Consider the following 25,375-nt stretch of genomic DNA (forward strand, 5'->3'; position numbering starts at 1 on the left):
TTGGATTAGCTAACAGAACGTGCCATTATAACACAGGAGTGATGGTTGCTGATAATGGGCCTCTGTTCGCCTACGTAGATATTCCATAAAACAATCTGCCGTTTCCAGCTACAATAGTCATTTACAACATTAACAATATCTACACTGTAATTCTGATCAATTTGATGTCATTTTAAATGGACAAAAAAAAAAAAGGTTCTTTCAAAATCAAGGACATTTCTAAGTGACCCCGAACTTAAGGGTAGCGTATATATATATATAAAAAAAAAAAAAAAACATATCAACTTCAACACTGCGTTTGGCATATTTTAAAGAGGTCTTGAGTGGGGTTTTGCATTGATGAGTCAGTAGACTATTTTCCAGTGTGTGGGCTGTTCACACTCTTTCTCACTGTCCCCACAGAAGCGGTTGTAGGTGGTTTTGGGTTCAAATCCCAATATCTCTCTCTCCTCGTGGATACGGAAGGAGAAGGTCGACACAGATGTTCCGATAAAATACCTGGGAAATGGAAGGGAGATGGAGGGAATTAAATTCAGTACAACTTTATTAATCCCATCCAAGAGCAACTAAGAAAGATACTTTTACAAGTATCAAACCAACAAGAAATATTCAACATAAATACAATATAATAAGACTTCACCTTCCCAAATACAATACATCATCCCATACATCGTAGGTCTTATTTAGTGTTTACTTCACCCCTATTCTAGTATTTGTTGTATTTGCCCAACACCCCTTATTTTCTCATTAGTGGAACCTACAAGTCACCCCACTTCTATCAGTCAATCACAGTCATTCCCCATGCACCTCAACTGATTGCAGTTACATGCACACAATTATTGTGGATAGTTGGATTAATATAATAGTTTGATTAAAATGTTTACATGCCTTGCAAGAAGAACGATTTGCCTAATAATCCTGTTTACATGGAAACATCTGAAATCAGACTACCTGATGGCACTCTGATAACTGCAGAAGATTGGCAATCAAAATAAACGGGTTTACATGTCCTAATAATCCTAAAGATTTCTCAGAAAACCAGGTGTTTTTAATCGGCGTATGCTTACTTTGATTTTGACCTTATAGCGATTAAGATAAGCAGAGTAACATGTGTACATGACTATTGCATAATCTGCCAAATTATTACTGTGCACACGTGCAACAGGGTTTGGTTTTTCCAGTTATGTTTTGAGGCTGGACGTATAGCACATTAGCAAGTAGGGCGCACCGATTGGTGTCACTTCGATAGTCAGTGTGTGTTACAAATGTGCTGGTTACCATCTCATTGGTGGGAAGGTGTTTCACCTGTGCTGGCCCAGGTTATATTTAAGACTGGCTGGCCAAGTGCTTCAGTTGTCTTGAGCGATGTGGCGTGTCAACACCTTTAGTTGGCAATCGCCATTTTAAATTCTAGACAAACAATCCTTTTATCTGATCTTCCCTGTTTTCATTTTGCTAAACTTTTGGTTTGCTTTCTAACTTTAAGTTTGGTGTGGGTTTTTCTTTTGTTTGCCTCTTCTTGGGCAAATTTAGTGGGTTTCTTTGAGCTTCTAGGTGTTGCTAGTCAACTTTCAGTGGACACCCCCATGATTGTCTTTCAGAACCTGTGCTAAAACCCCACCGGTTTTGTTTTGGTTGTTGTCAGTGACACTTTGTTAGTTCCCCCTTCAGTTTGAGCGACATATTTGGTTTTCTTGCTGGGGAACATAACAGTATGTAAAGGTACTCTCTGAACCCCGCTCCTGTCTTCAGAGGGAGATCGTGGTCAGAAGAGGATGGACTAGTTGGACTGTTCCTCACCAATCTGTATTTGACCTGTGTTTTAGTGTGTGCATCTAATAGTAAGTACCGTCTGACATGTCATTACTTTAGTTGAGTGTTGCTAGTTCATATATACCATATCTATGTGGTATTTTTCTTTCATGTGTTATGCTACTGCTAGCCAGCTAAGCCAAGATGTTAGCTAGTAATGCTAGCTCCTTAGGCCTGGTGTAGCTCACCTATCATTTCAGGGGTAATATTATCAGTTTCATATTGACTGTTTATGCATAGCCTTGTTTATGGACATTTAGAACATTTATGTAACGTCATGCTACTGTACACTGTATGTAGCCTTATTTATGCATGTAGCCTAATTTAGCCGGTGACTTCCACGTGGCACAGTTACTATCCCACGGTGGGCTTGTGCACAGAGCCTGGTTTCATTACGGTCACGTTTCTGTTGTGTGTTTACCAGTAATTGGGCCTTTATTCTGTAAGTGTTTTTGGTTTTACGACTTATGTTATATTATGCCGTAGCAGTATACTCTTAGGGATTAACATGTGCACTTCAACAAAAGGGAAGCACAAGAATGTCTGCATACTTTGTACTTACTACAGCTCCCTCCCTACAGTATGCACACATTGTGCAACACTTTCATCTGAATGGTGGAATATATACTGTAAGCACGCAGTGTAAGCTGGGAGCTGTACCTGGCATGCGCGCAGATCCATTGGTCGATGATAGCCACGCCCCCGTCTTTGAGTAGTTCCAGGTCGTCCCAGGTGGGCTCAAAGCGTGTCATCTCTGGTAACATCATCTTCAGCTCCGCCAGCTCTGCACAGGATAGACATATGCCTCATTAGGAACACACTGGTCCTATTATCTAGGTCTAGGACAGACTCTGGTGAGTAGGGTACAGACAGCATAAACCTGCCAAGCCTTGATGTAGGTATTCTCTCTACTGTGTAGACTCCATTTAAGAGTCTAAGCCCTGTCTAAGTCAGGGGAGGGGTTCTACTAAGCTATATGGAATTGTTTTAAGAAGGTCATACCAAGGATAATTTTGCTATTTGATTTAGAATTTTAAGAACCCTTGAAATATTAAAATATAAACAATTATTTGATCAAAATATCTTTGGCCTCACTGCAATTAGCCCATAAAAACACATTGAATAATAGATTCACCACATTGAACAACAGATAGTGTCTGTCCTATATCTGTGAGATATAAGAAAGATCAGGAAACATTTGTTATGCATTTAACCCTCTATTGTATTTAACCCCTTATTTTTGGCACTAATGAGTCGAGGCCTGTGGGCATCCTAGAGCAAAACATGTTCGTGAGTGTCTCCTTTCTATAGAGGGGTCATAATAGTTTGTAGGCTAAACCTTTTGGACAGCTTTCGGGGATGTCTCATGGTCTGACAAACACCGCTCCAGCCCTGACATATTTCACTGCAGATGCGGGTGTGCGACAAGCAGATTTCTATGCAGATTTTTTATTTTGCTATTTAGATCTCCACAGGGGGCGCAGACATTGACTGTGGGCATTCCAATTCCTAACAACATGTATGTTATTTTCTTTGAGCTGAAAATATGAATTGCTTTATTATCAACTCCGTCATCAATCTATCTCAATTGCACCAAAGTAAAACAGTACCTTCATCATCTGCATCTGTGGCCACAAAGACTCTGTCTAGTTTGGTTTTCTTCATGAGGCTCATGATCTTCTTCACAGCTCCTTTGAGGCTGGGCACATCCTCTCTGTGGCCCCAGATAAAGTCCTTCCTTCTCAGGTGGACACCCAGGTACGGCCCCCCTCTGGCAGAACCCAGCTTATTCTGACGTTACACACAGAAATTAATAACACATCAAACCACTCATGCCCAATCCAAATTAACCACCAACAGCAAATCATAGCTATCCATACGTTAACATGTCCCCTCCATTAACTGTAAAGGTTAAGTAGATACAGTAGACCTACATGCTGCTAGTGCAGGAAGTAATCAATGCGAATGGATATATAAATATAATCTAAATGTGCAAATATTTGATCTATGTGAAGAGGTCTGAAAACCTTAATGAGAGTCCAGTCCTCGTTGTATACGGTCTGGTCCTGCTCGTCTGTGGAGTTCAGGTACTTTGCTCGGAACTCGTCCCCTAGGAGACGCAGGTGTTTGGCGAAGACCATGCTGCGGCGAGTCTAGAGAGAAGGCACGAAAAGACAATTCACAAAACTGTTAAACCAAACAGGTAAGGACAATTCATTAAATTAGTGGTAATAAGGTACAATTGTGATGAAAGAACAATTAAATAGCAAAAGGTTGAGGCATTGAAATGCCCAATTTAGTTAATCATCGTGTTACTACAGTATCTTATCTACACTGAACAAAAATATAAATGCAACATGTAAAATGTTTGTCCCAAGTTTGAGCTGAAATAAAAGATCCCAGAAATGTTCCATATGGACAAAAAGCTTACTTCTCTTAAATGTTATGAACAAATGTGTTTACATCTCTGTTGGTGAGCGTTTCTCCTTTGCCAAGATAATCTATTCACCTAGCAGGTGTCGCATATCAAGAAGCTGATTAAACATCATGATCATTACAGGTGCAGCATGATAATGTACAGCCCCATATCGCAAGGGTCTGTACACAATTCCTGGAAGCTGAAAATGTTCCAGTTCTTCAATGGCCTGTATACTCAGACATGTCACCCATTGAGCATGTTTTCTTTGGATCGACGTAGACGACAGCGTGTTGTAGTTCCCACTAATATCCAGTAACTTCGCACAGCCATTGAAGAGGAGTGGGACAACATTGTCACACTGCATGAGGCAACTAATGGTCACAAGATACTGACTGGTTTTCTGATCCACGCTCCTACCTTTCTTTAAAGTATCTGGAACCAACAGACGCATATCTGCGTGCCCAGTCATGAGAAATCCATAGATTAGGGCCTAATGAATTTACTTCAATTCACTGATTTCTTAATATGAACTCGAACTCACTCAAATCTTTAAAATTGTTGCATTTACATTTATGTTCAGTGTATGATTGTAGGCTATCAACCATTACCAAACTTAAGCTACATTCTTAATATAAATAAATAATAATAATAATATATGCCATTTAGCAGACGCTTTTATCCAAAGCGACTTACAGTCATGTGTGCATACATTCTACGTATGGGTGGTCCCGGGGATCGAACCCACTACCCTGGCGTTACAAGCGCCATGCTCTACCAACTGAGCTACAGAAGGACCCAAACATAACATCAGACTAACATTCCAGTAGTCCTTTCCAGCGTAGTGATCATGGAGGACAGTCTCTGCTCTATCCAACATCACTGACCTGCAGGGATATGAAAGGAAATATAAGTGAACATGTGCACATCTCAAACAGTACATCCAGAAAATCCAATAAAGACTATGCATCTAACTCTAGAATGTTTTTTTTAGTTTTAGTTGAAATTGGAAATCCACAGCACATGTCATATGGTTATATTATTAGTATTTGATTTGCCTAAGACAAGAAGATTTGGCCTAAATCAAGCATTCATAAGGGCTGGTTCCATATGAAATTATTTTATCTACCATGGCCAAACACAGACTTCTATTGACTCACGTTGACGTGATGTTGTTCTGCAGGAAAGGTGCCAGCATGGAGGCGTGGCCCTGAGCTGAAAGACAAGTGACGTTCACACACCTGGTTTCCTCATAGCCCCAGAACCAACCTCTATAGAGGGAGAGAGAAAGAGAGGAAAGGTTGTAAGGACTCCGTTAAAACACAGCGATATTTCTTTGACTGCAACTACCCCACTATACTACTACTAACACATTTGCTTCCACTCCCATAACAAAACCTTTAGTAGCAAGTATTTACCTTTTCTAGTTCAACTTTGCGAGACATAGAGATAGGTAAGCACAGATGACAGACTGTTAGTTTCCTCGTGCCATAGTCCTTTGTGTCTTTGGAATGCATTGTGCTTTGTTTCTTGTGTTGCTATCCATCTCTGAACCTGGTTACTGTACCTGTAATAGCCCTGTTTGTCTTTGGAGTACATTAACCGCTCAACGCAGGGTCTCTCATCCACTTTCTCCTCCCATTTTCCATCCGTCCACCCTTCAGCGTAGTTCTGTAGCACCAGCACCTGTTCAATAAACGGACCTCCAGACTCTGGAGCCAAAAACATGGAAATATAAAATGTTACTTTAAGCCTGCAGGTACAATGTTTTTATAACTTGTTATACATTTGTATGAGCCTTTATATCCAGGAATCAGGATGCATTCTTATACCCATGCAACAATCATTAACAGACGATGCAACAATCATTAACAGACGATGCAACAATCATTAACAGACGATGCAACAATCATTAACAGACAAAAATGGAAAGGAGCCAGGCATCAGGGGAAGTCAACCAACCACAGCAACATGTAAATGTACTCAAATGTCTGAGGGGTGGTTCACACTGTAGTGTTGACCAGGGTGTTACTGTGCTGCCTCTGATATTTGCCTTCCACAATATCTTTTCCAGCTCGATCCCAGTAACTATGGTGGATGTATAACCAGGCCAGCACAGTACAGCTCACTTCAGCTCAGCTGCACTCACCGGCTATAAACTCCTCGTATTCTATGACTGGCACATTGCCCTGAAGACTGGTGAGGCTGAAGAACTCTCCCCAGAGGATTCTTGTCTGGTGGATGTCTGGGCTCTGCCAGTGGTAGAGACGCCCCCAGGGGGGCAGCACCAGCACCCAGTCACCGTGTCTCCTCAGGGTCTTCACCAGGGATGCCATGCGGATGTAAACATCCCGACGCAGGTTGAAGCCCTCTGGTGGGTTGACATCGTAGAGAAGATACCTGGCAGCATAAAGTTATAGAGATAGAATATTATAATATAATACTGTTGTGTTATATTGATGTGCCCGGCAGCCTGATAAACATGAGTTGTGTCAGACCTAGTGTTACAGCTCCCAGGAACCCAGGGAGGCGTTTCACTCAAAGGTGGTGAGGCAGACAACGGTAGCCTGCATTTTGAGCGTTTTAGTGTCACGCTTGCTCTGCAGTTTTAACTTAGTTACCACAAAGTTACTTGGTGATAAAGACTTTATTCAATCGGTTTAAAATGTATTCTGGTCATAGAATATGTATCCCACGTCTTGAGTTTAACAGATATGACTGGCACCACTGTCGAAAACTAAACTAATCTAGTCAAATGTTACCGAACTGAATAGATTGGAGCTAAATGCCTCCCTATATGCAATAGAGGCTAAAGAACAGAGCAGGCTAAATCTGTGTTAACTATTGCTAATGAGTACGCTGCCGACGCGCTTTACCGTAGATCCCGTGCTGCTGCAGTGGTCGGTGAAAATACTGTATTTCCTGCACGGAATGCATCTTCAATTTGACCCTCAGCGTCTACAGCTCTCAACCCGAGAACCATCAAACACATGTTGACTACAAATGTAACAGAAAAAATCCACAACACGGGCGATTGAAATCCACTGCAGCTGTGGTCCACCATTTTCTCGTTGAGCCACGCACTTCCGGGAGGGTGAAGCATCTGTGGTTGCATAGCAACTGCATTTTGTAACAATTTGATACAGTATAGGTAACGTGACAGTATCACCTGCTGGAGGAGCGGCATGTGTCAAGGGGGCAGATTTTTAGCAACGATTTTAAAGTTTCTTGTTTTTACGCTGGTCAGTTATTCTACCTCGTTCTCTTTCAATAATTTGACATTAGTGGACCTACAGTCAGAATGGAATACAATTCAGTTAGGACTTCCCATTTCAGAATATAGCCTAATTCCAGAAACATTCCATTTCACTATATTGACATTTTGGTAGAATATGGCATCGATCGAATATAATAGAATAGGATAGAAAATAATAGAATCGAACATATTCTACACATTTAACTTTCAGCTAGCGTAGCCTATATCCTGTATCACATATTTTGGAACATAGAAAATAATAGAATACCATCATTTGAGTTTGCTTATTGCAATTCCACCACTTGCCAACAAAAAAAACCCTGGAACTGCAGGTCACAATTCGGGCGTTCCTGCATGTCAAAATCAAATCAAACTTTATTTGTCACATGCGCCGAAAACAACAACTGTCGACCTTACCGTGAAATGCTTACTTACAAGCCCTTAACCAACAGTGCAGTGCAAGAAGAGTTAAGACAATATTTACCAAGTTTGATTTTTTAACATTTATTTCACCTTTATTTAACCAGGTAAGGTAGTTGAGAACAAGTTCTCATTTACAACTGCGACCTGGCCAAGATAAAGCAAAGCAGTGTGACAGAAACAACAACACATGGAATAAACAAGCATACAGTCAATAACACAATAGAAAAACAAAAGAAAGCCCAAATACAGTGTGTGCAAATGGCATGAGGAGGTATGGCAATAAATAGGCCATAGTAGCAAGTAACTACAATTTAGCAGATTAACACTGGAGTGATAGATGACCAGATGATGATGAGCAGATGATGGTGTGTAAGTCGTGATACTGGTGTGTAAAAGAGCAGAAAAGTAAATAAAAACAATATGGGGATGAGGTGTTGGCTTTGGGGATGACCAGTGAGATATACCTGCTGGAGCGCGTGATACGGGTGGGTGTTATTATCGTGACCAGTGAGCTGAGATAAGGCGGAGCTTTACCTAGCATATACTTATAGATGACCTGGAGCCAATAGGTTTGGCAACGAATATGTAGCGAGGGCCAGCCGACTAGAGCATACAGGTCGCAGTGGTGGGTGGTATAAGGTGATTTGGTAACAAAATAGATTGCACTGTGATAGATTGCATCCAGTTTGCTGAGTAGAGTATTGGAAGCTATTTTGTAGATGACATCAACGAAGTCGAGGATCGGTAGTATAGTCAATTTTACTAGGGTAAGTTTGGCGGCGTGAGTGAAAGAGTCTTTGTTGCAAAATAGAAAGACGATTCTAGATGTAATTTTGGATTGGAGATGTTTGATATGAGTCTGGAAGAAGAGTTGACAGTCTTACCAGACACCTAGGTATTTATAGTTGTCCACATATTCTTGGTCAGAACCGTCCAGGGTGGTGATGCTAGTCGGGCGGGCGGGTGCAGACAGTGAATGGTGGAAAAGCATGCATTTGGTTTTAGTAGCATTTAAGAGCAGTTGGAGGCCACGGAAAGAGAGTTGTATGGCATTGAGGCTCATTTGGAGGTTAGTTAGCACAGTGTCCAAGGAAGGGCCAGAAGTATACAGAATGGTGTCGTCTGCGTAGAGGTGGATCAGGGAATCACCCGCAGCAAAAGCAACATCATTGATATATACAGAGAAAATTGTCGGCCCGAGAATTGAACAATGTGGCACCATCATAGAGACTGCCAGAGGTTCGGACAACAGGCCCCCTGATTTGACACACTGAACTCTGTCTGCGTAGAAGTTGGTGAACCAGGCGAGGCAGTCATTTGAGAAACCATGGCTATTGAGTCTGCCGATAAGAATACCGTGATTGACAGAGTCAAAAGCCCTGGCCAGGTCGATAAAGACGGCTGCACAGTACTGTCTTTTATCAATGGCGGTTATGATATCGTTTAGTTCCTTGAGCGTGGCTGAGGTGCACCCGTGACCAGCTCGGAAACGCGATTGCACAGCGGAGAAGGTACGGTGGGATTCTAAATGGTCAGTGATCTGTTTATTAACTTGGCTTTCAAAGACTTTAGAAAGGCAGGGCAGGATGGATATTGGTCTGTAACAGTTTGGGTCTAGAGTGTCACCCCCTTTGAAGAGGGAGATGACCGCGGCAGCTTTCCAATCTTTATGGATCTCGGATGAAACGAAAGAGAGGTTGAACAGACTGGTAATAGGGGTTGCAACAATGGCAGCGGATAATTTTAGAAAGAGAGGGTCCAGATTGTCTAGCCCAGCTAATTTGTATGGGTCCAGGTTTTGAAGCTCTTTCAGAACATCTGCGATCTGAATTTGGGTGAAGGAGAAGCTGTGGAGGCTCGGGCAAGTAGCTGCGAGGGGTGCGGAGCTGTTGGCCAGGGTTGGGGTAGCCAGGAGGAAAGCATGGCCATCCGTAGAGAAATGCTTCTTGAAATGTTTGATTATCATGGATTTATCGGTGGAGACCGTGTCGCCTAGACTCAGTGCAGTGGGAAGCTGGGAGGAGGTGCTCTTGTTCTCCATGGACTTTACAGGGTCCCAAAACGTTTTGGAGTTCGAGCTACGGGATGCACATTTCTGCTTGAAAAAGCTAGCCTTCGCTTTCCTGACTGACTGTGTATATAGGTTCCTGACTTCCCTGAACAGTTGCATATCCTGGGGACTATTCGTTGCTATTGCAGTCCGCCACAGGATGTTTTTGTGCTGGTCAAGGGCAGTCAGGTCTGGACTGAACCAAGGGCTATATCTGTTCTTAGTTATACACTTTTTGAAAGGGGCATGCTTATTTAAGATGGTGAGGAAATTACTTTTAAAGAATGACCAGGCATCCTCGACTCACAGGATGAGGTCAATATCCTTCCAGGATACCTAGGCAAAGGAGGGCAAGTTATTTATTTTGTATTTGGAGGGCAAGTTGGTCAGGATAATATCTATGAGGGTGTCCATGTTTATGGATTTAGGGTTGTACCTGGTGGTTTCCTTGATAATTTGTGTGAGATTGAGGGCATCTAAATTAGATTGTAGGACTGATGGGGTGTTAAGCATATCCCAGGTTAGGTCACCTAACAGAACGAACTCTGAAGACAGATAGATGGGGGACAATCAATTCACATATGGTGTCCAGAGCACAGCTGGGAGCTGAGGGGGGTCTATAACAGGTGGCAACAGTGACTTATTTCTGGAGAGATTAATTCTTTAAATTAGAAGCTCGAACTGTTTGGGCATAGATCTGGAAAGTATGACAGAACTTTGCAAGCTATCTCTGCAGTAGATTGCAACTCCTCCCCCTTTGGCAGTTATATCTTGATGGAAAATGTTGTAGTTGGGTTTGGAAATCTCATAATTTTTGGTGGCCTTCCTAAGCAATGATTCGGACACGGCAAGGACATCATTGTTGGCGGAGAGTGTTTAAGCAGCGAGTAAAACAAACTTAGGGAGGAGGCTTCTGATGTCAACATGCATGAAACCAAGGCTTTTTCGATTACAGAAGTCAACAAATGAGAGTGCCTGGGGACACGCAGGTCCTGGGTTAGCCTCCATATCACCCGAGGAACAGAGGAGGAGTAGGATGAGGGTACGGCTAAAGGCTAGCAAAACTGGTTGTCTAGTGCGTTGGGGACAGAGAATAAAAGGAGCAGATTTCTGGGCGTGGTAGAATAGATTCAGGGCATAATGTGCAGACAGGGGTATGGTGGGGTGCGGGTACAGTGGAAGTAAGCCCAGGCACTGAGTGATGATAAGAGAGGTTGCATCTCTGGACATGCTGGTTATACTAGGTGAGGTCGCCACATGTGTGGGAGGTGGGACAAAGGAGGTATCTAAGGCATGTACAGTGGGACTAGGGGCTCCACAGTAAACTAAAACAATGGTAATTATCCTAAACAACAGTATACAAGGCATATTGACATTTGAGAGAGACATAAAGCGAGGCATAAAGCAATCACAGGTGTTGATTGGGAGAGCTAGCTAAGTCAACAACAGGTAAGACAAAAACAGCTAATCAGCTAAGTCAACAACAACAGGTAAAATGGCATTGAATGGGCAGAGAGGGTTGGTTAACTACACACAGGGCCTGAGTTCGGGGCTAGGGCCGACAGATAAACAAAGGTAAACAAAGTGGAGTACCGTAATAAATGATCAATCCAGCAGGCATCAGCTATGTAGCCAATTGATCATAGGGTCCAGTGTACAGCAGTAGATGAAACAGGGAAGCCGCTAGGTAGTCGTTACTACGCTAGCACGCGGGAGACACAGCGTTTAAAAGTCGGTTGAAGGCACAGCTGATGGAATTATGTCTGCTAACCAGTCGTGGTGGTACGGCGGGGCGCCGTATCGACGAAGGGACCGGGCCAGATGGCGAAATAGGTATTGTAGTTGCTGGAATTTAGTTTGCTAGCTTGGAGATGCGCCCGGCTCAGGGCTAGCTTCAGGGCTGGGTCACTCAGTGGCAGCTAGCTAGCTGTGATGGTCAATGGTCCAGAGTTTACGACAGGAATCTGGCGTTGTGGTGGAGAAAAACAGTCCGAGGCTGGCAGGTATAATCCAGGGTAAAAAAACGGCTGGTGCCTGAGCAGAGGGTAAAGGCCGCTAGCAGTGGCTAACAATGACTACACACAGGGCCAAATTAGCTGGCTACCCTCTGATGAAAGTTTTGGCGATAGGGTCTATCTAAACAAAATAGTGAATCCGTGTAGTAGACTATGTAGACTAAAGTAAAAAACAAAACAAAAAATAACACAATAAGAATAAGAACAACAAGGCCATATACAGGGGGCACCGGTACAGAGTCAGTTTGTGGGGGTACAGGTGTCATCAGCAAACTTAATGATAGTGTTGGATTTGTGTTTGGCCATGCAGTTGTGGTTGAACAGGGATCACAGGACTGGACTAAGTACACACCCCTGAGCGGCCCCAGAGTTAAGGATCAGCGTGGCAGATGTGATGTTGCCTGCTCTTACCACCTAGGGCGGCCCATCAGGAAGTCCAGGATGCAGTTGCAGAGGGAGGTGTTTAGTCCCAGAGTCCTTAGCTTTGTGATGAGCTTCGTGGGCACTATGGTGTTGAACACTGAGCTGTAGTCAATGAACAGCATTCTCACATGGGTGTTCCTTTTGTCCAGGTGAGAAAGGTCAGCATTGAGTTTGATTGAGATTACGTCATCTGTGGATCTGTTGGGGCAGTATGTGAATTGGAGTGGGTCTAGGGTGTCCGGGAGGATGCTGTTGATGTGAGCCATGACCAGCCTTTCAAAGCACTTCATGGCTACCAATGTAAGTGCCACGGGGCGGTAATCATTTAGGCAGGTCACCTTCACTTCCTTGGGCACAGGGACCATGGTGGTCTGCTTGAAAAATATAGGTATTACATTTAACATTTATATTATTCATATTACATTTATTACAGACTCGGTCAGGGAGAAGTTGAACATGTCAATGAAGACACTTGACAGTTGGTCCGCGTATGCTTTGCATACACGTCCAGGTAATGTTATGCAGGTGAATGAGGACCCAAAAGCGACTTGGCGAAAACAGTCTTTATTCCAGTAAAGGAAATAGGCAATACTCCTGGACAATCAGAGCAGAAAACAAAACATAAAAAACTTAATTCCACTCGTAGTGACGAGGACAGACTGGAGACTCGACCATTAACTGTAGGTTGCCTCGGGAAGGCACCGACCGTAGCAGACTCAGACACCTGCTCACACGCAGCATCTGAGGGAAACAAGACACGACAGGGCGAGACAAAGACACAGCACGGCGAACAATATACAAGGATCCGACAGGACAGAAACGGAAAACAAGGGGAGAAATAGGGACTCTAATCAGAGGGCAAGATAAGGAACAGGTGTAAAAAGACTAGATGATTGAGTAGGGGAATAGGAACAGCTGGGAGCAGGAACGGAACGATAGAGAGAAGAGAGAGAGGGAGGGAGAGAGAAAAAAGGGAACGAACCTAATAAGACCAGCAGGGGGAAAACGAACAGAAGGGAAAGCAAAATGACAAGACAATATAAGACAAAACATGACAGTACCCCCCCACTCACCGAGCGCCTCCTGGCGCACTCAAGGAGGAATCCTGGCGGCAACGGAGGAAATCATCAATCAGCGAACGGTCCAGCACGTCCCGAGACGGAACCCAACTCCTCTCCTCAGGACCGTAACCCTCCCAATCCACTAAGTATTGGTGACCCCGTCCCGAGAACGCATGTCCATGATCCTACGTACCTTGTAAATAGGTGCGCTCTCGACAAGGACGGGGGGAGGGAAGACGAACGGGGGTGCGAAGAAAGGGCTTGACACAGGAGACATGGAAGACAGGATGGACGCGACGAAGATGTCGCGGAAGAAGCAGTCGCACAGCGACAGGATTGACGACCTGGGAGACACGGAACGGACCAATGAACCGCGGAGTCAACTTACGAGAAGCTGTCGTAAGGGGAAGGTTACGAGTGGAAAGCCACACTCTCTGGCCGCAACAATACCTAGGACTCTTAATCCTACGTTTATTGGTGGCTCTCACAGTCTGTGCCCTGTAACGGCAAAGTGCAGACCTCACCCTCCTCCAGGTGCGCTCACAACGTTGGACAAACGCTTGAGCGGAGGGAACGCTGGACTCGGCAAGCTGGGATGAGAACAGAGGAGGCTGGTAACCCAGACTACTCTGAAACGGAGATAACCCGGTAGCAGACGAAGGAAGCGAGTTGTGAGCGTATTCTGCCCAGGGGAGCTGTTCTGCCCAAGACGCAGGGTTTCTAAAAGAAAGGCTGCGTAGTATGCGACCAATCGTCTGATTGGCCCTTTCTGCTTGACCGTTAGACTGGGGATGAAACCCGGAAGAGAGACTGACGGACGCACCAATCAAACGACAGAACTCCCTCCAAAACTGTGACGTGAATTGCGGACCTCTGTCTGAAACGGCGTCTAACGGGAGGCCATGAATTCTGAACACATTCTCGATGATGATTTGTGCCGTCTCCTTAGCGGAAGGAAGCTTAGCGAGGGGAATGAAATGTGCCGCCTTAGAGAGAACCTATCGACAACCGTAAGAATCACAGTCTTCCCCGCAGACAAAGGCAGACCGGTAATGAAGTCTAAGGCGATGTGAGACCATGGTCGAGAAGGAATGGGAAGCGGTCTGAGACGACCGGCAGGAGGAGAGTTACCTGACTTAGTCTGCGCGCAGTCCGAACAAGCAGCCATGAAACGGCGCGTGTCACGCTCCTGAGTAGGCCACCAAAAGAGCTGGCGAATAGAAGCAAGAGTACCTCGAACGCCGGGATGACCAGCTAACTTGGCAGAGTGAGCCCACTGAAAAACAGCCAGACGAGTAGAAACAGGAACAAAAAGAAGGTTACTAGGACAAGCGCGTGGCGACGCAGTGTGCGTGAGTGCTTGCTTAACCTGTCTTTCAATTCCCCAGACTGTCAACCCGACAACACGCCCATAAGGAAGAATCCCCTCGGGATCAGTAGAAGCCACAGAAGAACTAAAGAGACGGGATAAGGCATCAGGCTTGGTGTTCTTACTACCCGGACGGTAAGAAATCACAAACTCGAAACGAGCGAAAAACAACGCCCAACGAGCTTGACGTGCATTAAGTCGTTTGGCAGAACGGATGTACTCAAGGTTCTTATGGTCTGTCCAAACGACAAAAAGAACGGTCGCCCCCTCCAACCACTGTCGCCATTCGCCTAGGGCTAAGCGGATGGCGAGCAGTTCGCGGTTACCCACATCATAGTTGCGTTCCGATGGCGACAGGCGATGAGAAAAATAAGCGCAAGGATGAACCTTATCATCAGACTGGAAGCGCTGGGATAGAATGGCTCCCACGCCTACCTCTGAAGCGTCAACCTCGACAATGAATTGTTTAGTGACGTCAGGAGTAACGAGGATAGGAGCGGACGTAAAACGTTTCTTGAGAAGATCAAAAGCTCCCTGGGCGGAACCGGACCACTTAAAACACGTCTTGACAGAAGTAAGAGCTGTGAGAGGGGCAGCAACTTGACCGAAATTACGAATGAAACGCCGATAGAAATTAGCGAAACCTAGAAAGCGCTGCAACTCGACACGTGACCTTGGAACGGGCCAATCACTGACAGCCTGGACCTTAGCGGGATCCATCTGAATGCCTTCAGCGGAAATAACAGAACCGAGAAAAGTGACGGAGGAGACATGAAAAGAGCACTTCTCAGCCTTCACGTAGAGACAATTCTCTAAAAGGCGCTGGAGTACACGTCGAACGTGCTGAACATGAATCTCGAGTGACGGTGAAAAAATCAGGATATCGTCAAGGTAGACAAAAACAAAGATGTTCAGCATGTCTCTCAGAACATCATTAACTAATGCCTGAAAAACAGCTGGCGCATTAGCGAGACCAAACGGCAGAACCCGGTACTCAAAATGCCCTAACGGAGTGTTAAACGCCGTTTTCCACTCGTCCCCCTCTCTGATGCGCACGTGATGGTAAGCGTTACGAAGGTCCAACTTAGTAAAGAACCTGGCTCCCTGCAGAATCTCGAAGGCTGATGACTTAAGGGGAAGCGGATAACGATTGTTAACCGTTATGTCATTCAGCCCTCGATAATCCACGCAGGGGCGCAGAGTACCGTCTTTCTTCTTAACAAAAAAAAAACCCCGCCCCGGGCGGGGAGGAAGAAGGCACTACGGTGCCAGCGTCAAGAGACACAGACAAATAATCCTCGAGAGCCTTACGTTCGGGAGCCGACAGAGAGTATAGTCTACCCCGAGGAGGAGTGGTCCCCGGAAGGAGATCAATACTACAATCATACGACCGGTGAGGAGGAAGGGAGTTGGCTCTGGACCGACTGAAGACCGTGCGCAGATCATGATATTCCTCCGGCACTCCTGTCAAATCGCCAGGTTCCTCCTGAGAAGTGGGGACAGAAGAAACGGGAGGGATAGCAGACATTAAACACTTCACATGACAAGAAACGTTCCAGGATAGGATAGAATTACTAGACCAATTAATAGAAGGATTATGACATACTAGCCAGGGATGACCCAAAACAACAGGTGTAAAAGGTGAACGAAAAATCAAAAAGGAAATAGTCTCACTGTGGTTACCAGATACTGTGAGGGTTAAAGGTAGTGTCTCATATCTGATACTGGGGTGATGACTACCATCTAAGGCGAACATGGGCGTGGGCTTCCCTAACTCTCTGAGAGGAATGTCATGTTTCCGAGCCCATGCTTCGTCCATAAAACAACCCTCAGCCCCAGAGTCTATCAAGGCACTGCATGTAGCACCCGAACCGGTCCAGCGTAGATGGACCGACATAGTAGTACAGGATCTTGATGGAGAGACCTGAGTAGTAGCGCTCACCAGTAGCCCTCCGCTTACTGATGAGCTCTGGCTTTACTGGACATGAATTGACAAAATGTCCAGCAAGTCCGCAATAGAGGCACAGGCGGTTGGTGATCCTCCGTTCCCTCTCCTTAGTCGAGATGCGAATACCTCCCAGCTGCATGGGCTCAGTCTCTGAGCCAGAGGAGGGAGGTGGTTGCGATGCGGAGAGGGGAAACACCGTTAACGCGAGCTCTCTTCCACGAGCTTGGTGACGAAGATCTACCCGTCGTTCTATGCGGATGGCGAGTGCAATCAAAGAGTCCACACTGGAAGGAACCTCCCGGGAGAGAATCTCATCTTTAACCTCTGCGTGGAGTCCCTCCAGAAAACGAGCGAGCAGCGCCAGGTCGTGCCAGTCACTAGAGGCAGCAAGAGTGCAAAACTCTATAGAGTAATCCGTTATGGATCGATCACCTTGACATAGGGAAGCCAGGGCCCTAGAAGCCTCCCTACCAAAAACTGAACGATCAAAAACCCGAATCATCTCCTCTTTAAAGTTCAGGTAATTGTTAGAACAATCAGCCCTTGCCTCCCAGATAGCTGTGCCCCACTCTCGAGCCCGGCCAGTAAGGAGTGATATGACGTAAGCAACCCGAGCTCTCTCTCTAGAGTATGTGTTGGGTTGGAGAGAGAACACAATATCACACTGGGTGAGAAAGGAGCGGCACTCCGTGGGCTGCCCGGAGTAACAAGGTGGGTTATTAACCCTAGGTTCCGGAGGCTCGGCAGACCAGGAAGTAGCAGGTGGCACGAGACGAAGACTCTGGAACTGTCCAGAGAGGTCGGAAACCTGAGCGGCCAGGTTCTCAACGGCATGACGAGCAGCAGACAATTCCTGCTCGTGTCTGCCGAGCATGGCTCCTTGGATCTCGACGGCAGTGTTACGAGAATCTGTAGTCGCTGGGTCCATTCTTGGTCGGATCCTTCTGTTATGCAGGTGAATGAGGACCCAAAAGCGACTTGGCGAAAACAGAGTCTTTATTCCAGTAAAGGAAATAGGCAATACTCCTGGACAATCAGAGCAGAAAACAAAACATAAAAACTTAATTCCACTCGTAGTGACGAGGACAGACTGGAGACTCGACCATTAACTGTAGGTTGCCTCGGGAAGGCACCGACCGTAGCAGACTCAGACACCTGCTCACACGCAGCATCTGAGGGAAACAAGACACGACAGGGCGAGACAAAGACACAGCACGGCGAACAATAATACAAGGATCCGACAGGACAGAAACGGAAAACAAGGGGAGAAATAGGGACTCTAATCAGAGGGCAAGATAAGGAACAGGTGTGAAAAGACTAGATGATTGAGTAGGGGAATAGGAACAGCTGGGAGCAGGAACGGAACGATAGAGAGAAGAGAGAGAGGGAGGGAGAGAGAAAAAAGGGAACGAACCTAATAAGACCAGCAGGGGGAAAAGGAACAGAAGGGAAAGCAAAATGACAAGACAATATAAGACAAAACATGACAGGTAATCCGTCTGGCCCAGTGGCTTTGTGAATGTTGACCTGTTTAAAGGTTTTGTTCACATCGGCTACAGAGAGCGTTATCACACAGTCATCCAGAACAGCTGGTGATCTCGGGCATGCTTCAGTGTTGCTTGCCTCGAAGCAAGCATAAAAGGCATTTAGCTCGTCTGGTAGGATCGCGTCACTGGGCAGCTCGCGTCTGGGTTTCCCTTTGTAGTCTGTAATAGTTTTCAAGCCCTGTCACATCCGACGAGCGTCAGAGCCGGTGTAGTAGGATTCAATCTTAATCTTGTATTGATGCTTTGCTTCTTTGATGGTTCATCTGAGGGCATAGCGAGAATTCTTATAAACGTCCGGATTAGTCTCCCGCTCCTTGAAAGCAGCAGCTCTATCCTTTAGCTCGATGCGGATGTTGCCTGTAATCCATTGCTTCTGGTTGGGATATGTATGTACAGTCACTGTGGGGAAGACGTCGTCAATGTACTTATTGATGAAGCCGATGACTGAGGTGGTATACTCCTCAATGCCATTGGATGAATCCCGGAACATATTACAGTCTGTGCTAGCAAATCAGTCCTGTAGTGTAGCACTTCCGTAGTGACCACTTCCGTATTGAGCGAGTCACTGGTACTTCCTGCTTGAGTTTTGTACATTCATTCCTGCATCCTGCAAACTCCTTTGGAGGGATGTGACACAATTCTTCCATAATCAATTCCATAATTTGGTGTTGTGTTGATGGAAAAAGCTGTCTCAGGCGCCGCTCAGAAAACTGGTCTGGTCACACACCTATACAGTTGGGTTGGTGGCAGAATGCACATATAATTGCTGCGAACGCCATCTCTCTCTCTCTCACACACACACACACACATGCTCCTTTCAGACCCCTCTTTCAAGGTCACTGAGATACAGTATCTTCTACCCATGGTAGACCAAATAATGGACAACTGGGTAATTTGACCCTAAGCATAATGGGATGTTAATTTCTTAACTTATGCACGAACCACACCTGTGTGGAAGCACCTGCTTTCATTCAACTTTGTAGCCTGTCCCTCATTTACTCAAGTGTTTCCTTTATTTTGGCAATAAGCCTACCCGTATCTCTTATCTGTGGGAATGTCATGATGATTTGAAATTGTCACAAGATGGCGGTATTGCACTGATAGATGTGTTTACTGCCAATGAGGTATGATAAATGTAAACTGCTGTGCATCAGAGAATTTAGGACGTTTTTTTTCTCTCGCTCTCTTACTGATGGTGATTAACGTTGAAGGAAGCCTAGCAGCACTTTGTGCAGCCAGCCACTCCCTATGCCCGTGGACCAGAGGTTGAAGTCGTGGAACCGTAGTCCTTATCCACCTCAGTGCTCAAGTGGAAGTCCTCCAAGCCGGGTGAGAGACTCGTCCAGGCACATTCACAACGCAGATAACTAAAAAAGACAACGGGGATAGAGGAGCCTCTTTTCAATTGAAGGGATATTCCCGGGATTCTTCACTTTCCTCCAGAGTGGATTAAGGGACAACATTTCCAATTCAGAGGCAAGTAGAATATTATAATTTCACATGTGCCACACTATGTGTTTAAATCTAGCGTTTGCAACTTTTTTTGTATCACTTGAATGTTACTTTGTAGCCTAATTTGACCATTCCGCGTTGGTTGCAGAATCTGAGAGAATCGGACTAAACCCAAATTATATTACGTGTTTATGCAGTAGCCGTATTCCCCATTATTTACACTGCAGTCACTAGTCCCTGGCCGTTTATGGTCAAGGTTTTAACATAGTTTATCCTGTTCTTCCTTAGTTGATTTGTCCTACTTGTGCATTTCTAATGCCACGTAACTTTGTGCGTTAGACTAAATGTTTGACGCATCCTTGTTTTTTTTCGTCTTTGAATAGTAGTTTGTTTGGTTGGCGTAATGGGGTTGCAATACTTTTTCACTGATAATTAGACACGACCTACAGTGATTGTATTACTTTTTGAGTCTCTTCCTGGACTTACTGTCTACTGTACCACGCCATCAACTTTTTAAAGCATAAAAATGTTTTATTCTCTGAGAAACATCCCAGAGGTTCTCTATTTTTCCTCCTCCTGTGATTCCCTTATTAGAGTCCATTTGGAAAGTATTCAGACCCATTTACTTTTTCCACATTTTGTTATGTTACAGCCGTATTCAAAAATTAATTAAATTATATTTTTTCCTCATCAGTCTACACACAATAGCCCATAATGACAAAGTGAGAACAGGTTTTTGCATGTTTTTGCTTTGTCATTATGGGGTCTTGTGCAGATTGAGGGGGGGGGGGACATTTTAATGTGGATGAAGTCAAGTCTGAATATTTTCCTAATGCACTGTAGCAGGGGCCAGAATTTGGAATTTTGGATCATGGAAGGCCCAACAACATGAATGAATTGGTTTAGGTCTGCATTTTCTAACATAGCTTGGTAGTTCAGATGCAACCAGGGTCTGGGTCTCATGTGATTTTTAATTTTAAGTACTGGAACCTCACAGGGATTTGAACCCAATGTCTCTTGTCACTGTGCTTCATACAAAGGAAAATAGCCTCTTGTTTTGTTTTCTGGACTCAACTTTGTCTGTTTAGGGAATAGGTTCTTCTGTGTCAACGCATGCCTAACAACAGAAAGGGAAAGCCCAATTAAAAAAAAAACTTTCTAGTACCCTTGAAGATCAGTAGCTATGTTTGAAATGCCACTACAGAGTGCTGCTATTAAAGACACTGGTTCAGATGAACTAATTGATTCCAGACTGACTGCTCATACAGGTCATGTATATGATATTATAGATAGGATAATGGATCTATGCTATAGTCTCCTCAGCTGTTCACTGCCAAAAGACAATGTAATTGGTCATAAAAATACCAAATGGACATTTTCATAACTACAATGGGGAATGGCCCATTCAGCCCATGTGCACCATAAGTCCATCCAGCAAGCCAGAGAACAGTTCCCCTTTTCTTTATTACTGTGGATTCATCAGATATGACACTGCCTTCATGAGCCTAATCAACTTTTTATTAGTGGGACTGATCAAACAAACAGGCATATGTGGATGGTGCGGTGCTGCCATGAAGTTTGGGGAGTTTGTCTAAATGGCTGTTTATTTACCCACCTGGGGACAATGAATCGGAAGTACAGCTAGGTGAATTGCTTTTGATAAGGAAATTAGTGTTGTCTCATTTGCCAGTGTTTTCCACCCTTATTTGTGTTCGGGAGTGGTTGAAAAAGTACCCAATTTTCATACTTGAGTAAAAGTTTAGCTATTTACTCAAGTGAAAGTCACCCGGCAAAATACTGCTTGAGTAAAAGTCTTCGGTTCTAAATATACTTAAGTATCAAAGGTACATTTTAATAGCTAAAAGGTACTTAAGTATCAATAGTAAAAGTATAAATAATTTCAAATGCCTTATATTAAGTAAAGCAAATGGCACCATTTTCTTGTTTTTAAAATGTATGTATAGCCAGGGGCTCACTCCAACACTCAGACATTATTTACAAAAGCAATTGTATTTAGTGAGTCTGTCAGGCCAGAGGCAGTAGGGATGACCATTTGTTCTCTTGATAAGTGTGTGAATTTAACAGTGATCCTGTCCTGCTAAGCATTCAAAAGTACAGGGAAAATGTATGGAGTAAAAAGTACAATATTTTATTTTGGAATGTAGTGACGTAAAAGTTGTCAAATTTAACTAGTAAGTCCCCCAAAACGACTTAAGTAAAAATACTTAAAGTACTACTTAAGTACTTTACACCACTGGTGTTCTGAACCATGTGTTTGTCCTCTAGGCTGGCCTAGTTTCCAGGGGCAAAGTCCCTCAGCCATAGTGATGAATGTTTGCTCGGATCTGCCTGTGGTGATCTACTGTTGTGAGTACTGAGGTTTGTGTCCTGTGTGTTATGTCGCATTCACGTGCTGATCTGAACTAGGAAACTCTGAACTTCTGACCTGCTAACTGGTTGAATACGACATGTAAAAACTACAACCAGTTAGCAAGTCGGAAATATGAAAGCACTTTGGTGCGACAACTGCAAATCAATCCCAGAACAAGAGCAAAGGACCTTGTAAAGATGCTGGAAGAAACAGGTACAAGCGTATCTATATCCACAGTAAAAGGAGTCCTATATCGACACAACCTGAAAGGCCGCTCAACAAGGAAGAAGCCACTGATCCAAAACCACCATAAAATGCCAGACTCAGGTTTGCAACTGCACATGGGGACAAAGATCATACTTTTTGGAGAAATGTTCTCTGGTCTGATGAAACAAAAATAGAACTGTTTGGCCATAATGACCATCGTCATTTTTGGAGGAAAAAGGGGGAGGCTTGCAAGCCGAAGAACAACTGTGATGCACTGGGGTGGCAGCATCATGTTGTGGGGGTGCTTTGCTGCAGGAGGGACTGGTGCACTTCACAAAATAAATGGCATCATGAGGATGGAAATGTTGCTTCAATACATCTACATCATCTCAAGACATCAGTCAGGAACTTAAAGCTTGGTTGCGAATGGGTCTTCCAAATGGGCAATGACCCCAAGCATACTTCCAAAGTTGTGGCAAAATTGCTTAAGGACAACAAAGTCAAGGTATTGGAGTGGCCATCACTAAGCACTGACCTCAATTGCATAGAACACTTGTGGGCAGAACTGAAAACATTTGAACAAGGAGGCCTACAAACCTGACTCAATTACACCAGCTCTGTCAGGAGGAATGGGCCAAAATTCACCCAGATTATCGTGGGAAGCTTGTGGAAGGCTACGTTTGACCCAAGTTAAACCATTTAAAGGCAATGCTACAAAATGTGATGAAGGAAATAAAAGCTGAGATAAATCATTCTCTCTATTATTCTGACATTTAACATTCTTAAAATAAATTGGTGATCCTAACTGACCTAAGACAGTGAATTTTTACCACAATGATTGAATGTCAGTAATAGTGAAATTGAATTTAAATGCATGTAAACTTCTGACTTCAGCTGAATATTTATGAAAGCTTTAAAATGTAAATTGTGTTTGGTTTTGAGGATGTGATAGTGCTCTTGATTATGGTTACTTAAAAAAACAAAAACATTTTTAACTGTTCCCTGAGCATGCCCTGTTTCATCATAGAATGCTCATGTTCTAAAGGGGAATGTCAATGTTTTATCTGGGAATGCTTGTGTTCCATTTCCCTTGGTGCTAGCTGTTCCTGGTTGGCATCTCCAATGTGTGGGATAGGCTTTTGGTAAATGTTTTTTCATGGATGGGACCTTCACATGAAGAGGCTACATACGTAGGGATATCCTCTTTACTACTAGAAGTGGTACAGACTGACAGACTAGTGTGTTTCCTATGTTGTTTATCTGACTCAAACAATTCATTAAAACAATTCATTAAATACCGTAATTTCTGGACCGTAATTTCTGGACTATAAGCCGCTACTTTATTCCCACGCTTTGAACCTCGCGTTTATACAATGACGCGGCTAATTTATGGCTAATTTATGGATTTTTCCCGCTTTCACAAGATTCATGCCGCCAAAACTGAGCACCGTCACATAATGTGACGTAAATCGAGCGCGCTCAAACTTCCCTTCATTCTGATTACGGTAGTAATTTTGTCACCCTCATCATGGCAAAGACACGGAGAAATGCATATGATGCAGCTTTCAAGTTGAAGGCGATCGATCTGGCTGTTGGAAAAGGAAATAGAGCTGCTACACGGGAGCTTGGCCTTAATGAGTCGATGATAAGACATTTACATTTACATTTAAGTCATTTAGCAGACGCTCTTATCCAGAGCGACTTACAAATTGGTGCATTCACCTTAATGACGTTGGAAAGCAGTGTGAGGAACTGACTCAGTGCAAAAAGACAACAACAGCTTTCAGAGGGAAGAAAAGCAGATGGTCCAAAGTATTTGCAGCCACTCGACATCAGTGTAAATCGTGCATTTAAGGTGGCGCTCCTTGTTAAGTGGGAGGCTTGGATGACAAGTGGGGAGAAATCCTTCACTAAAACGGGCCGCATGCGAAGAGCAACTTATGGTCAAGTCTGCCAGTGGGTTCTGACAGCGTGGAGCATTGTCAAAAAATCCATTATCAACGGGTTTCGAAAGGCTGGACTGCTGCTAGTTGAAGGGGCAGCATGAGCTCAGCGGGGTATTTGCCTCCGGATGAAAGTGACGAGCGACAATGAAAACGATCCAACATCGGATGAAGCAATTCTGAGGCTATTCAACTCCGACACCGAAGGAGATGGCTTCAGTGGCTTCAGTGCACAGGAGGAGGAAGATGGTGACCAATGACTTTCTTGGTAGGCCACTGTTTAATTTGTTACAAGCCTTGTTTAGTTTAAAGGCTGTGTAAAGTTCATTTGTTTCAATGTACCGGTAGGCACCTGCGGCTTATAGACATGTGCGGCTTATTTATGTACAAAATACATATTTTTTAAATAATTATGTGGGTGCGGTTTATATTCAGGTGCGCTTAATACTCCAGCAATTACGGTACATACTTTATCAGGTAATGATACACTACAAGGGAACAGCAAGATGATTTGTTGAAGGGACTGTCAGTCACCAGATTTATGATTGCCCAAATTGAAACCCTTGAACTCCTGTGTAATGCCTCATCTTCCTACAGGAAGTATTACTGTTCAACTTGATTCAATGCTACTAAAATCCAGGGCAGCTGCTTTTCCCATTCAGTTGCTGAAACTAAGCCACAGCAGAGCTACATACTGTACTGTAGCCCACTGACAAGACTTCACTGCACAAAACCTGGAAATGTAAGGTACATTCATTGAGGTAGTGGAATATTTAAGTGTGCTCTCTACTTGTGTGTGGCTGGCAAACCTTGAACATGTTGCGTCACAGAAGTATTTTGTATCCAATAAATCAAGGAATAGGGGGCACTATGAAGTTAATGGCAATAACGTGGTCTCCCACCGGGCAGCATAGGATGTTGTGGCTGTGCGTGTTGTACTCTGTTATGGCAATACTTTTCAGAGGGAGAGGCACATGTGCAGGGAGTGAGAGCGTGGAGGGAGGGAGGCAGGGATGGGGACCAGGTTTTTAAAATTATTATTATTTTTTAAACCCTGTGGGGTGGTTAGTTGGTAGTTAAAA

At 44.3% G+C, this 25,375-nt stretch overlaps 2 protein-coding genes across 6 annotated transcripts in view; one reads left to right on the top strand and one right to left on the bottom strand.

Moving 5' to 3' along the window:
• Positions 1–158: 158 nt before the first annotated feature.
• On the bottom strand, positions 159–7,312 carry LOC124028555 (GDP-fucose protein O-fucosyltransferase 2-like). Its single transcript, XM_046340626.1, has 9 exons — positions 7,105–7,312; positions 6,378–6,628; positions 5,796–5,940; positions 5,389–5,499; positions 5,049–5,115; positions 3,840–3,965; positions 3,423–3,603; positions 2,473–2,596; positions 159–498 (listed from the first exon to the last, which is right to left on the bottom strand). The coding sequence occupies exons 1-9, from the start codon at positions 7,290–7,292 to the stop codon at positions 345–347; spliced, it is 1,347 nt and encodes a 448-aa protein (XP_046196582.1). The 5' UTR covers positions 7,293–7,312; the 3' UTR covers positions 159–344.
• Positions 7,313–19,449: 12,137 nt separating this feature from the next.
• The window catches only part of LOC124047485 (unconventional myosin-Ib-like), a 172,088-nt gene continuing 166,162 nt past the window's right edge, over positions 19,450–25,375 (top strand). For 2 of the 5 annotated variants that reach the window (XM_046367807.1, XM_046367806.1), the window contains exon 1: positions 19,452–19,796. The gene's annotated coding sequence lies outside the window, so the exon portion shown is untranslated. Of the gene's footprint in view, positions 19,797–25,375 lie in introns of all 5 variants that reach the window. The other 3 variants (XM_046367805.1, XM_046367816.1, XM_046367824.1) reach the window with 3 other exon arrangements.

Source organism: Oncorhynchus gorbuscha, linkage group LG01 (genome assembly GCF_021184085.1).
Source record: "Oncorhynchus gorbuscha isolate QuinsamMale2020 ecotype Even-year linkage group LG01, OgorEven_v1.0, whole genome shotgun sequence".
NCBI lineage: Eukaryota > Metazoa > Chordata > Actinopteri > Salmoniformes > Salmonidae > Oncorhynchus > Oncorhynchus gorbuscha.

Coding starts and splice junctions, on each gene's coding strand:
- LOC124028555 (XM_046340626.1), bottom strand. CDS start 7,292: ATGGTGGACCACAGCTGCAGTGGATTTCAATCGCCCGTGTTGTGGATT. Junction 5,941..6,377: donor ATACGAGGAGTTTATAGCCG/GTGAGTGCAGCT, acceptor TTTTGGCTCCAG/AGTCTGGAGGTCCGTTTATT. Junction 3,966..5,048: donor CTGGAAAGGACTACTGGAAT/GTTAGTCTGATG, acceptor CCTTCTCTCTAG/ACTCGCCGCAGCATGGTCTT.